General features: G+C 40.7%; 2 protein-coding genes and 1 pseudogene across 2 annotated transcripts in view; 1 reads left to right on the top strand and 2 right to left on the bottom strand.

The window, feature by feature from the left end:
- The window catches only part of LOC114285062 (two pore calcium channel protein 1A), a 97,301-nt gene that overhangs the window by 62,239 nt on the left and 20,317 nt on the right, over positions 1 to 14,745 (top strand). The window lies entirely within an intron of this gene.
- On the bottom strand, positions 5,842 to 8,100 carry LOC145794903 (expansin-like A2 pseudogene; annotated as a pseudogene).
- LOC145795232 (uncharacterized) lies at positions 8,557 to 10,208 on the bottom strand. Its single transcript, XM_082878948.1, has 3 exons — positions 9,054 to 10,208; positions 8,874 to 8,927; positions 8,557 to 8,730 (listed from the first exon to the last, which is right to left on the bottom strand). The coding sequence occupies exons 1-3, from the start codon at positions 10,066 to 10,068 to the stop codon at positions 8,696 to 8,698; spliced, it is 1,104 nt and encodes a 367-aa protein (XP_082735074.1). The 5' UTR covers positions 10,069 to 10,208; the 3' UTR covers positions 8,557 to 8,695.

The following is a 14,745-nucleotide window of genomic DNA, read 5'->3' as shown; positions in this document are numbered from 1 at the left end:
TTTTAGGAATGATGTGGCTATAATCATTATCTTGTGGGATGAGGCTATTCTTAATGTCCAAGTTCTTAGCTCTGCTGATCAGGTTGTTGCTGTTAAAGTTTCCCATAAACATCTCAGTATCCATTTTGTTGCTTCTATTATTTATGGTACTAATAAAAGGGAACTGAGAGATATGCTTTGGAATGGGCTCTCTAGTAGATCTTTTTCTGTATCTGATCAAGATCCTTGGATCCTTCTTGGTGATTTCAATATTGCCGAGTGTTAAGTGTTATTGTTATCTAAGGGTAGTTTAGTACTTTAGCTTATGATTATGGTTTTAGCCTAAATACGTATGCTTAAGTTGTAACCCTATTATCATTGAAATAATATTACAGCAGCTGCTTCTCTCTCTCTCTGTCGGTTCATTCTTCTTCCTCTTCTTCTTCATCTGTGAAGCTAACATGGTATTAGAGCCTCCTCTTCCTCCTTGAAGAATTTTTTTCTGGTCTTTCTTTACTTTCCTCTTGTTTTTTTCTTTTTTTTTTTTTTTGTGTACAGTTTCAAAAAAAAAAAAAAATTCACCATGCTCGAAATTTGATGGGCCTCCTCCCTATGATTTTATTTTAATTTTTTCTCCATTATTTGGTTGTTTTTCGATTTTTGGTTGATTTTTTGGGAAAACGACTGATTTTTTGAAACTCCTTGTTACAACCTTTTTAGGGCTAATTTTTCCCTTCCTCTCTCCTCCTTGGGAGCTGAGTGGCCCAATGTGGTGGGTTAGGAGTCCTGTTTTGATGATTTCTTGAGGTTTCTATAGTCGATTTGTCCTTTCCTTGCCCTGTCTGGCTTGTTTTGGTGTGGGTTTGCTCTGTTTTCACCTATATCAGTGAGTTGCTGTCTCCAGTTGATTGTTTTCTGGTTTGTTTGATACCTTGCTCTATTTTCCTATGGTTGGGTTCAAGAGCTAGACTTCTATGAGTCTTGAGGAGAAGGGATTGAGTCGTGGTGTGACTCTTGGTGATAGTCCTTCTCTTCAAATTAGTCCTATTAAGCTTGATGGTACTAACTACTTGATTTGGTCCCGCTCCTGTAGTCTTACTATCGCTGCTTGTCGTTTGACTGGATATATTGATGGTACCCACAAGCAACCCGCTGATGATGGTGATTTGCGTACTCAATGGACTTCCTAAAATGCTTTGGTTAGGACCTGGTTGATCAATTCCATGCAGCCTAAAAAAAAGAAATAAAGGGTATGTTTGGTTTGTGTTTGAGAGATGTGTTTTAGAGATAAAAAGTACGAAAAGTTGTTTGGTTTGGTTTTTTTCAAAAGATGTTTTGGAAAATTATTTTGAGAGAGAGTTTTGGAAAAAGTGATTGATTTGATGTGTGTGAGAGAGAGATTTGTTTGGAAAACTTGTTTGGTTTACAAGTTTTGAGAAATTTTTTTGAGAAAATTTGTTTGGTTTCATTACTTTTAAAAACTTATTTGTAGAGAAAATTTCCCAAAATTTTTTCCGAAATTCAAACCAAACGAACCCAAAAGCTTGGGAGGCACAGAAACTTGACTACAAAAGACTTCTGAAACCTCCTCGGGAGGCACACTGGTTGGCTGACACAAACAGAACCTAGACTGGAAGTCACGAGCCTGGTTACCTACATACATAATATAAATAATGAGTTGGAGCCCAGTGAATAACATCAGAATAAGGGTTTTGATGAATGATGTCTATAACATATTTAGAAATTAATATTCAAGTCAAACAGATTATTATACATATTCAGATTTGTGAGCAGTTATACTTGGTACATCCATTAGTTAACAGATCAGATTGGTCATAAAGACCCACGTGCATAGTAAGTGGTCATAAAGACCCATATTCACATGAGATGGTCATTAAGACCCACGTGCAGATCAGATAGTTGATTATGCATAATCAGTTCTATGAATGGAACCCACGTGAAACCCTGGTACCAGGTAATGGATAACACATGACAGATTCACATGATGCTAAGAATGCCACGAATACATTTCAAAAAATTCGACCTTCATTTATGATTCACAAAATAGCATTTCGAAAAACAAATCATATCATATCAGTCAGAAAATACTTATAGTCAAATATGGCTTTACAAAGTTGTTACTCACAGATAGCTCCAGAAGCAAATTAGATAGATCAGACAGACAATGGCGCATGACCTACACAAGCACGTGACAGATACATATTGAAACACACTCTGAAAACACTTTGACTTATTATATTTCTTTCTTAGTGTGTTTCTAATTCATCAATGTATACTAATTGGGTGTTGTTTTTCTAGTGTGTTTCTAATTCATTTCTTTATTATTGTGGCCTAAACCATGGTTTAAGAATGCCTAAGATGAACTGAGAATGCAATTATTGAAGCTTGAGTAACCAGCTTGGGGAATGATAGAATATCACCCCCTATTTATAAATGAAGATTAGGGTTTACAAGAAAGGCAATTACAAGATGATCCCTGAGTGCTATCCCTGAGTGCATAAAATGATTACAGACAGACCCTAGTGTACCTTTCAGCTAATATAATATGCTAATACTTAATATAATATGCTAACACTCCCCCTCAAGCTGGTGCGAAGATATCTCTCATGCCCAGCTTGCCTAATATGTCATGAAATGGTTTATTCCCAATCCCCTTGGTGAGAATGTCAGCAAGTTGTTCACCAGACTGGACAAAGGGAGTACAAATGGTACCACTAGTGAGTTTCTCCTTAATGAAGTGGCGATCAATCTCAACATGTTTTGTCCTGTCATGTTGAACTGGATTGTGAGCGATGTTGATGGCGGCCTTATTATCACAGTATAACCGCATGGAGTCCGTCTGATCAATACCTAGATCACGCAACAATAATTTGATCCATAAAAGTTCACACACACCTTGTGCCATAGCTCTAAACTCAGCTTCTGCGCTTGACCTGGCAACCACATTCTGTTTCTTACTCCTCCAAGTAACTAGGTTACCGCCAACAAATGTGCAATACCCTGAAGTTGATCTCCTATCGGTTACTGACCCAGCCTAGTCAGCATCTGTATAGGCTTCTACACGAAGATGATCATACTTTGAAAAATACAGACCCTTTCCAGGAGCAGACTTCAAATACCTCAAGATTCTCATGACAGCCTCAAGGTGAATCTGATGAGGAGCATGCATAAACTGACTAACTATACTGACAGCAGCAGCAATATCAGGACGGGAGTGAGATAGGTAAATGAGCTTACCCACTAATCGTTGATAGCTCCCCCTATCCACAACTTCTCCTTCATCATCCCCTAATTTCTGATTGGGTTCCAGGGGGGTGGCACATGCCTTGCAGCCAAGCATCCCAATTTCCTTCAACAGGTCAAGCACATATTTTCTCTGTGAGATAAATATCCCATCCTTAGAGCGAGCAACTTCAATTCCCAGAAAATACTTCAAGCTGCCCAAGTCTTTGATTTCAAACTCTTTAGCTAAATATTTCTTCAACAGAGGTATTTCCCCACTATCATTGCCTGTAAGAACTATGTCATCTACATAAACAATAAGTGTTGTAGTCTTACCGTGTGAGGAATGTTTCACAAACAATGTGTGATCTGCCTGACTTTGTTTGAAGCCATATTTAAACATAGCCTGAGTGAATCTCTCAAACCAAGCCCTTGGAGACTGTTTGAGACCATATAATGACTTCCGAAGTTTGCATACTTTGCTTTCTGTTTGATCATCCTCAAAACCCGGAGGAATGTCCATATATACTTCTTCTTCGAGGTCACCATGGAGAAAAGCATTCTTGACATCAAACTTGTAAAATAAATTGATGTATATTATTGATTGATATATTTTGATATTTATTACAATGATTCATGATTCCTATATATAGAAGAGGGTGAGTGTGTAGTAGGTAAGGAGTAGGTGAAGTGGAGGTGGTAGTGGTGTAGTGGGTTAGGTTTAGTGGAGTAGGTGAGGTGGTAGTGGTGTAGTGGGTTAGGTTTAGTGGAGTAGGTTTAAGTGGGTGAAGTAGGTGGAGAGGTGAAGTGGATTTTAACAGCCCCCCGCAAACTCAAGGGGGATAGGAACTAACCAACTTGAGTTTGGAGAGAGTAACAAAACAAGAAAATACATAAAAATAAAAGAGGATAAGAGACACTGTATGGTCGTGTCAGACCATTGGTGAAGACACTGGATGGTGGCGTCATAACGTTGTAGAGGACACTGTATGGGGGTGTCATAACCATGTAGAGGACACTGTATGGTGGTGTCATAACGGTGTAGAGGACACTGGATGGCGGTGTCAGACCGATGTAGAAGACAGTTTATGGGGTCATGTCGGACCGTTGTAGCAGATAATGCTGTGACAGTTGTTGTGACAGTTTACGGAGTCTTGCTGGACCCTTGTAGAAACTAACCGGAATCAATGTCGGGACAGTTTACAGAGTCGTGTCGGACCCATAAAGGAGCTAACCGGAATCAATGTCGGGACAGTTTACAGAGTCTTGTCGGACCCATAAAGGAGCTAACCGGAATCAATGTCGGGACAGTTTACAGAGTCTTGTCGGACCCTTAAAAAGTCGCACCCTCAAAAGGTGTGCCCAATCCATAAAAAGGCGTGCCATCAAAAGGCGTGCCCAATTCATAAAAAGATGTGCCATCAAAAGGCGTGCCATCAAAAGGCGCGCCCACTTCATCAAAAGACGTGCCCGACAGAAAGCGTCGAGCCATCAAAAGGGGCGCCTGACACGCGGCGATGCACGTGATTGACAGAGCGCGTGTCGGCCTCGTCGTCTCTGTCTTTATAAACCAAAGCGAAGTCTGAGGCTTGGAAGCATAACAAACCAGTTGAAACCTCTTCGTTCTCTGTAACATTCTGTAACCAACCCTTCTCTGAAACACTCAGCAACCCAAAAACATGACTTCTTCTTCCCGTTCAGCTACCCAGAACATAGCCTCTTCTTCCCGTGGTCTGCTCACTCTCTTTCCTGACCTCAACGAGTCAACAAGAGAGATAACTGGTGCGGTGGCCTGTGAACCTCAACCAAACACCTCTGTGTTTGCTCCGTTGAACTTTCCGATGCGGTCGGTGGAGCAAAAAATGGCGGTGCAAACTGATATTGAGGCCAATCAGTATACTCTGAAGTCATGTGTGGAAACCATGACTGCGGTCACAAACTTGTCGCACCGGCTGCAGAGCAGGACAAATGAGGTGCAGCAACTAAACGCCCAACTGGCTCTGCTCCAACGCATGTATAAGGATGCGCGAGCAGAGATAAGTGTGTTAAAGGCAGAAAACAAGGAGCTGAAGCGGAAGGCCACGGTGATGTTCTGTTTTGGAGGTCCGCCATATGCTGCAGTGGAGGAGCAGGGAGTAGTGATCATGCCCAGTGGAGTGGGAAATACGGAGGCAACACCGGCAAGGGCCGCCCAGGACGGAGGCAAGAAGAAAAGACCGGCGGCAGAGTAGAGAAGAAAATTCTGCCTGTGGATGTGGTTGATTTGTTGCTGTTTTTTTTTTTCTTATCTTTTTTTTTTTTTTTTTTTTTTTTTTTTTTGGTGGTGTAGAAGTGTGATCGGGGTTGAGCCCCTGATATGAATAAAATGACAAGGTGGTGGAATGTTGTTGGTGTGATTTTGTGAATGTTGTTTTGTGTAATAAGAAAAATAAAATAAAATAAAACAATGGATAAAGAAAATAGAGAAAAATATTTGTGGATGGGGGATAAGAAAAACAAGGGTGTATGTTTGTTTTGTTTTTTTTTTGTTATAATAAAAAAAAAATATATATATATATATATATATATTAAAAGAAAAGAAAATGGTGAAATCGTGGGTGGAAGAAAGTAAGGGAAAGGAGGGATATGATTAAAGTGGGTGTGAAAAAGTGGGAAAATGTGATGATAGTGGTGAGTGGAGCATAATGGAGAATAGAAAAGGTGTATATAATAATAAGAAGAAAAGGGAAATGGGTTGGCCGAGGAGGTGCAAGTCAGGTCTCTAATAATAAAAAGGAATGGGGGTGCCGGGTGAGGATTGGTGTTGTAATAAATAAACCATTCGGAACTGCAATGCCCCGGCTGGTACTCTATCAGTATCCCACACAGCGCCATAGTTTCGACTCATGAAACTCCAATCTGATGAACCAACCTGAGCCACATCTACTGCTACAATTTCTGTCTGACCACCCTGGTACAAGAACTTTACTGCTAGATAATTTGTCTTTTTGCTCGTTTCTTCCACGCAGACTGCCAAATTCTGGTTTTTGTACTCGCACGGTATTCTCTTGTATTCGACATTGACAAGCCCAAGTTTCAAAATGTCTTGCTCCATACCCATGTTAGCCATGGCCCTAAAAGCTCTGCTACTTAGAACAAAATCTGTATGGTTATTCTGGTTAAGATCAGTAACTATCACTTTAGTCCCCTGTTCAGCACAGAGAGTTGTGTTCTTGCATCTCATCTGAAAGCATGCTCCACAACCAGCTCCATTGTTGTAAAGACTAGGAACAGCAGCAGCAAGGTAGCCGCCAGTGAAGCCTACGGCCAAGGAACCATACCCACAAGCCCCAGATGATAAAGCGGATGCTTTGGAGAAGTAGGCAACCTTAGTTTGGTGCACTCAGCAGGTTGAAGAAAGGAAATTTTAAGGTATGTGTAGAAAATTTTAGCAGACTAGGTTGAGGTCCGGCGGGCAGCTAAGGTGAGGTTGCCGCCCGCCGGGGAAGCGAAAATATTAGGTTCTAAACCTGCTCTGATACCATGTAAAATAAATTGATGTATATTATTGATTGATATATTTTGATATTTATTACAATGATTCATGATTCCTATATATAGAAGAGGGTGAGTGTGTAGTAGGTAAGGAGTAGGTGAAGTGGAGGTGGTAGTGGTGTAGTGGGTTAGGTTTAGTGGAGTAGGTGAGGTGGTAGTGGTGTAGTGGGTTAGGTTTAGTGGAGTAGGTTTAAGTGGGTGAAGTAGGTGGAGAGGTGAAGTGGATTTTAACAAAACTGATAAAGCGGCCAATCTAGATTAGCTGCTAGAGAGAGAAGTACTCTGACTGAATTCATTTTAGCCACGGGTGCGAAGGTTTCCTGATAATCAATGCCATATGTCTGAGTAAACCCTTTTGCCATATGTCTGAGTAAACCCTTTTGCCACAAGTCTTGCCTTGTAACGCTCAATAGACCCATCTGCTTTGTGTTTCACAGTATATACCCATTTACATCTCACAGGTCGTTTGCCCGTAGGTAACTCAGTCAATTCCCAAGTGTCATTCTTCCTAAGTGCTTTCATTTCCTCAATCATGGCTAGTTTCCATTCAGAGGTAGCAAGAGCATCCTGAAAATGGTTAGGAATGCTAACAGAGGAAATATTGGACACAAACGCTCTATATGAGGATGACAAATGAGAGTATGATACAAACTGTGAGATAGGATGTTGAGTACAAGATCTCACACCTTTCCTCTTGGCAATAGGAACATCAAGATCAATGGACTCGAGAGTTTCAAAGTTACCTCGACTCTCATCAGAAGTAGGAGATGGCAGTGGGGTAGCAGAAACGGTCCCGTGTATCCAGTTAACTTGTTTTCTGTCTATGTCCCGGACATAAACATGCCCGTCCGTATTCTTGGTGACAGTGGGTTCTATAGTCCCAGTAGAAGAGGGGGGTGCAAGAACAACTGGTTCCACCATAGGAGGCACAGGACTCACTTCACACCAAGGCTCCCCCGGAAATGAGGACGGTGACACCGGAGAGGACAAGAAATAGGGCTAGGATTCAAAGAAAGTTACATCCATGAACACAAACCACTTACGAGAAGAAGGGTGGTAACATTTATACCCCTTTTGAGTAGGAGAGTAACCAAGGAAAACACACTTGAGGGAGCGAGGGTCCAACTTACCACGAGAGAGAGAGTGATTATGGACAAAACAGACACAACCAAATATTTTGGGAGGAATAGAAAACAAGGACGGAGAACCGAGGAGGACGTGAAGCGGAGCCTTTTTGTCTAAGACCTGGGTAAGGAGACGATTAATAAGATGGGCAGCGGTGAGAACAGCGTCGCCCCAATAGGGCCGAGGCACATTCATAAAATAACACATGCACCGAGCCATGTCAAGAAGATGCCGATTCTTGCGTTCGGCCACCCCATTTTGTTGAGGGGTATTGGTGCAAGAGGTCTGATGGATAATGCCATGAGTAGAGAAATATTGTCCTAACCCAGAATCTATGTATTCCCCGCCATTATCATAACGAAATATTTTGATAGTGGCCCCAACCTGAGTACAAATCATCTTATGAAAAATGCGAAACACAGAGAAAACCTCACTCTTATCTTTCATGAGATACACCCAAGTAGCACGAGAAAAATCATCAATAAATGTAACAAACAAGCGATGACCTTTCACAGACAGAACACGAGAGGGACCCCAAACATCAGAATGTATTAATGAAAAAGGAATGAAGCTTTTATTCAAACTGGGAGCAAAAGAAGCTCTATGTTGTTTTCCAAGTTGACAAGACTCACAAAGAAGGTCTGACACATGATGATTTGCGAAACTAGAAGGAAATAAATGCTTAAGTAAATGAAATGAGGGATGCCCAAGACGCCGATGCCACAGCCATAAATCAGCGGGGGTAGTAGAAGACGTGGTGGAAGAATAAGCAAGTTTGTCCGGTTGATCTAGGAAGTAGAGACCATTTTCTGCACTACCACTGCCAATCGTCCTCCCCGTGACAAGGTCCTGAAAAAGACAATGATCAGGAAAAAATGTCACACTACACTTCAAATCTTGGGTAAGACGACTTAAGGATAACAGATTAACAGAAAACTTGGGAACATGGAGAACAAAAGATAGATGTATGGTAGGAGTGACTTGGACTAAACCTTTTCCAGAAATGGAAGAAACAGTACCATCGGCAATCCTAACTTTGTCCTGACCTGAAGAGGGCTTATAGACAGAGAAAAGATCAGAGGAGCCAGACATATGATTTGAGGCACCAGAATCAATAATCCAAGGCAAGGATGTATGACACAGGAAAGCACAAGGAGAAGATGCTAAGTTACCTGAGCGGGCAAAGGACGAGGAAGCGGTACTGAGAGCAGTAGAAGATCGGCGGTCCAACAATTGGCGCAAAGCATCCTCCAGCTCAGTATCAGAAGCTTGGGTAACAGAAGTAGAATTAGAATCAAGGGTATCAACGGCACTAGACTGATGAGCCCGGGAATAGGAACCACGTCCTCTAGATTGGCCTGACCGACCTCCTCGAGAACCAGACCGATCACCTCGACCCCCGGATGGAGTCCCATGAAGCTTCCAACACGTCTCACGAGTATGCCGTGGCTTCTTGCAATAATCACAGAATACAGACTCCTTAGTAGCAGACGGAGGAGGCAGGCTGAGGCCATCTCGAGGAGTAGACAGTAATGCGGAACGGTCAGTAGAGACAGGGGACATCATAGCAGACCGGCGACTCTCCTCATTTTGTACATAGGCAAATGCCTCCTGAAGTGAAGGAAGAGTATCCATACTCAGAACTCGACCCCTAACTGGATCATACTCCACATTTAGGCCGGCCAAAAATTTAAAGACCCGTTCCCGTGAGATGAACTTTTTGTACCCGATAGAATCAGTAGGGCAAACGGGCTTATAGTCTTCCAGGTGGTCAAGGCGTTTCCAGCTGTTGGTGAGGAAAGTGAAGTACTGAAGAACAGTCTGCTCCCCCTGAAGTGAGCTCTCAATAGAGCGGCGCAACTCAAATGCCTGTGAAAAATTCCCTTTGCGGGAATAGGTAACAGCCACAGCCTCCCAAACGTCCTGGGCAGTCTCCATAGACAAGTAGCCCTCACCAAGTTCTGGAACCATCGAATGGATAAGCCAACTCATAATCAAAGAGTTGGTAATCTCCCATTGGTCATAACCTGAGTCAGTGGTACTAGGTGCCTGTATCCTGCCATCAACATACCCCATCTTCCCTCTGCTCTTCAAAAACATAGTCAAACTTTGGGACCATGCTAGGTAGTTCTGACCATGAAATAGAGAGGTGGTGATTTTCAGACTAGGGTTGGGGTTCTCAGTCATGGTAGTAGGTAGAATGAGACTCACTTTTTGGTGTTTGAGAAGAAGGGGACACACTGGTGGAATCTGTCATGGATACAATACTACCAAACCCGCAACAAAACTAGTGGCAATCACAAACCTGGAAGGTGGTGGTAAAAGAACAGGCACAATGACTACTTATAAGAGCATAACAAATTTAAGAAATCATATATATATATTTATTTATTTATTTATTTATTTATTTTTTATTTTTATTTTTATTTTTATTATTATTTTTTTTTGTTTTGTTTTGTTTTGTTTTGTTTTGTTTTTTTTTTTAATTATTTATTTATTTATTTATATATATATATATATATATTTTTTGTTTATATATATATATTTACTGATTGATTTATATATATATAGAAATGTTTACTGATTTACATATATATATATATACATATAGTTATACATGTATTAGGACGGTGGTATACAAAACAGAGGGTATATCATACATACACAGAGACGAGCGACTGATGAAGACGAAAACGACTAAGCCGAAGCTGATGAAGTCGAAGACGAAGGCGATGAAGACGAAGACGATGAAGACGAAGACGAAGACTGACGAAGACGATGAAGACGAAGACCGACGAAGACGATGAAGACGAAGACGAAGACTGATGAAGACGAAGGCTGCTGGCGACTGATGAACTGAGGGACTGAGGGATTGAGGAACTGAGCGACGACTGCTTACGAACTGGAGAACGACCCAGCAGAGGACCAACCTAGGTAAGATCGAACCCTAGAGCTTAAGCTCTGATACCATGAAGCTTGAGTAACCAGCTTGGGGAATGATAGAATATCACCCCCTATTTATAAATGAAGATTAGGGTTTACAAGAAAGGCAATTACAAGATGATCCCTGAGTGCTATCCCTGAGTGCATAAAATGATTACAGACAGACCCTAGTGTACCTTTCGGCTAATATAATATGCTAATACTTAATATAATATGCTAACAATTATGCACTTTGAAAACACTTGCCAAACTTGAGGTTACCTTCATTTTGGAAGAACATAGGATCCAATGGAAACAAATCAGGGTATCTCTTCATCATCTCTTCTATTGTTTCCCAAGTCGCATAGGTTCCTTCATGTTGTTGCCAATTGACTTTCACTAGGCCTTTTTATCCAACGGTTAACAATCTGCATTGGTCGTTCTTCATAGGTAAAATCATCTTGTAAGAGAACATGTGTCGGTTCAATCACATGAAGCGGATCCCACAAATAATCCCGAAGCATGGAGACATGGAAAACGTTATGCATATGCTCCATGACCGGAGGTAAGGCTATTTAGTAGGTCACCGGATTGATTTTCTCAATAATCTCATACGGCTCAACATCCCACAGTGCCAACTTCCCTTTTACCCCAAACCGTGTTTGCCCTTTCATTGGAGTTACTTTGATAAACATGTGATCATCGACTTCATATTCTCTGTCTTTTCTCCTAACATCTGCCTAACTTTTCTGGGAATTTGTGCGGTTTTTAACCATTGTTGAATCAATTTAACTTTTTCATTCGTCTCTTGCACAAGTGCTGGTCCCAACAAAGGTCTGTCGCCTACTTCAGCCCAACAGATTGAAGATCGACATTTCCTTCCATACAAAGCCTCATAAGGAGTCATACTGATACTCGAGTGATAACTATTATTATATACGAACTCGGCCAAAGGCAAGTAGGTTTCGCAATTTCTTTGGAATCCAACACACACATTCGTAACATATCTTCCAACGTCTGAATAGCTCGTTCTGACTAACCATCTGTCTGTGGATAATATGCACTACTAAGTCTCAGTTTAGTTCCCAAGGCTTGTTGCAAACTTTGCCAGAATCTCGAAGTAAACTTGAAATCTCTGTTAGACACAATAGATACTAGCACTCCGTGCAGTCTCACAATCTCATTCACATAAATGTTATCTAATTTATTTGCATTATAAAAAGTTTTAACAAGAAAAAAGTGAGTTGATTTAGTCAAACGATCAACAATAACCCAGATAGAGTCCATACCTCTTGAAAAGCGAGATAGACCGACAATGAAGTCCATCCTAATGTGCTCCCATTTCCATTCTGGTATTGGAAGCGGCTAAAGTAATCCAGTGGGTCGTTGATGTTCAGCCTTCACTTGTTGGTAATGCAAACATTTTGCTACAAAATCAGCAATACATTTCTTCTTTCCAAGCCACTAGAAAATCTGTTTCAAATCTTTGTACATTTTCGTGTTTCCTGAATGCATAGCAAATTTGGAGCTATGGGCTTCTGTCATAACACGCTTTCTCAGTTGTGAACAAGTCGGTACACAAAGCCTACCCTGAAATTTCAATACATTAGTCTCAAATGCAAACCCCGGTCTCGGTTTTGATTCAAGTTCATCAACAATCTTTTTCAAGAACTCATCTTTTAGTTGTTTTTCTTTAACTTCCTCAATAATTGCTGGCTTTGCAGAAGTGGCGGCTAAGACTCAATTTTGTTCACGCAAAACAATTTCAATTTCATTTCTTTCCAATTCACACAATAACTCTTTTTGACCCATGAGCAAACATGCCAAATTCCTAATGGATTTTCTGCTCAAAGCATCTGCAGCTGTCTTGGCTTTTCCTGGATGGTACAGAATCTGCAAGTCATAGTCTTTTATTAATTCAAGTCATCTTCTTTGTCTCATGTTCAGTTCTTTTTTAGTGAATAAATATTTCAAACTTTTGTACACTTTACAAGTTGCTCCATATAAATAGTGACGCTAGATTTTCAAACCAAACACTACAGCTGCAAGTTCAAGATCATGGGTCGGATAGTTCTTTTCATGAGGTCGGAGTTGCCGAGAAGCATAGGCTATTACTTTTCCGTTTTGCATTAATGCACACCCCAAATCTTTGTATGAAGCATCACTGTAAATTTGAAACCCATCTATACCGATAGGCAAGGTCAGAATCGGTGCAGTTTCTAATCTTGTTTTCAATTCTTGAAACACTGATTCTCTTTGATCATTGCAGTCAAATTGCACATCTTTCTGTGTTAACTGGGTGAGTGGTAGAGCAAGTTCGGAAAAATCTCTCACAAATCTTCTATAGTAACCCGCAAGTCCCATAAAACTTCGAACTTCAGTCACTGTGGTCAGTCTTCGCCAATCCACAATAGCTTCAATTTTTTGCAAGTCAATAGATATGCCATCCTTGTTCATCACATGCCCCAAAAAAGTCGCAATGTCAAGCCAGAATTCACATTTGAACAGTTTTGCATACAACTTTTCTCTCAATGTCTGTAGTACAGTTCTCAAATGGTTATCATGTTCTTCCCTGCTTTTGGAGTAAATTAGAAAGTCATCAATAAACACAACAACAAATTCATTAGGAAATTTTTTGAAAATCCTATTCATTAGTTCCATGAAGGCAACTGGTGCATTAGTTACCCTAAACGGCATTACCAAAAACTCAATAGGGCCCATATCTAGTTCAGAATGCGGTTTTCTCTATGTCTTCTGCTTTAACTTTTAACTGATGGTATCCAGATCTAAGGTCAATCTTGGAAAACACATGAGCTCCTTGAAGTTAGTCAAACAAATCATTTATTCGAAGCAGTGGATATTTGTTTTTCACGGTCACTTTGTTCAATTTCCAGTAGTCTATACTAAATCTCAAAGTTCCGTCTTTCTTTTGACAAATAAAATTGGAGCACTCCAAAGTGAAGTGCTCTGGCGGATGAATTTCTTGTCTATTGGTTCTTGCAGTTGAATTTTTAACTCTTTCAGTTCAATGGTTGACATTTTGTATAGGGTTTTAGAAATTGGTTGCATCCCAGGTACTACTTCAATGGTGAATTTGATTTCCCTATCAATTAAATCTCCAGGTAGTTCATTTGGAAAAACACTGGGAAATTCATTAACTATAGGAATGTTTTTTACACTGGCACTATCTGTAGTCACAGACAACACACTACACAAGTAACCCTTACAACTTTTTCTTAACAATTTATTAGCTTTCATAGAAGAAATCAAATATGGGGGAGGAACTACACCATTTCCAACAAATACGAATTCAAGCAACCCCAGTGATCGAAACACAATAGATTTAGCAACAGAACCAATGATAGCATGATATTTTGTTAACCAATCCATACCCGATATGCAATCAAAATGATCAATATCAATAGGCAGCAAGTCAAGATATAACAGCATATCTCCAATCACAATGTCACATGCAAGATACACATGCGCACATTATAGAGCCGCCTGATGGTGTAGATACAGATAACAAGTAGTTCATTTGTTTTAGAGGTCTAGTTAATTTTCGAGAAAAAGCATGCAATACAAACGAATGAGTGGATCCAGAATCTATCAACACATGCATTTTGGGCACAAATAGGAAGTATACTTGACACCACAGATTCGGTATTCTGAACATCTCCAAGCACAAGTGCGAACACGCTTCCTTGTCTCTAAGTTTCTTTTCCAGTATTAACCCTTGCATTTGATCTTGGTGTAGACCTGGCCGAACTTACCGCAGGGCGGTTGGTATTCTAAGATGAAAGCGGACAATGTTTTACCATATGACCAGCTGGACCACACCGAAAACAAGCACCTGTTGCTCGGTAGCACACATCTTTATGTTTCCTCTCACATTCTGGACAGGTAGGCGCGAAGCCGCTTCCCTCACTTGAACTGCTAGTC

Source organism: Camellia sinensis, chromosome 7 (assembly GCF_055761805.1).
Source record: "Camellia sinensis isolate YWXY chromosome 7, ASM5576180v1, whole genome shotgun sequence".
Lineage (NCBI taxonomy): Eukaryota > Viridiplantae > Streptophyta > Magnoliopsida > Ericales > Theaceae > Camellia > Camellia sinensis.
The sequence above is the reverse complement of the archived record's forward strand: the minus strand, read 5'-3'. Positions and strand labels throughout refer to the sequence as shown.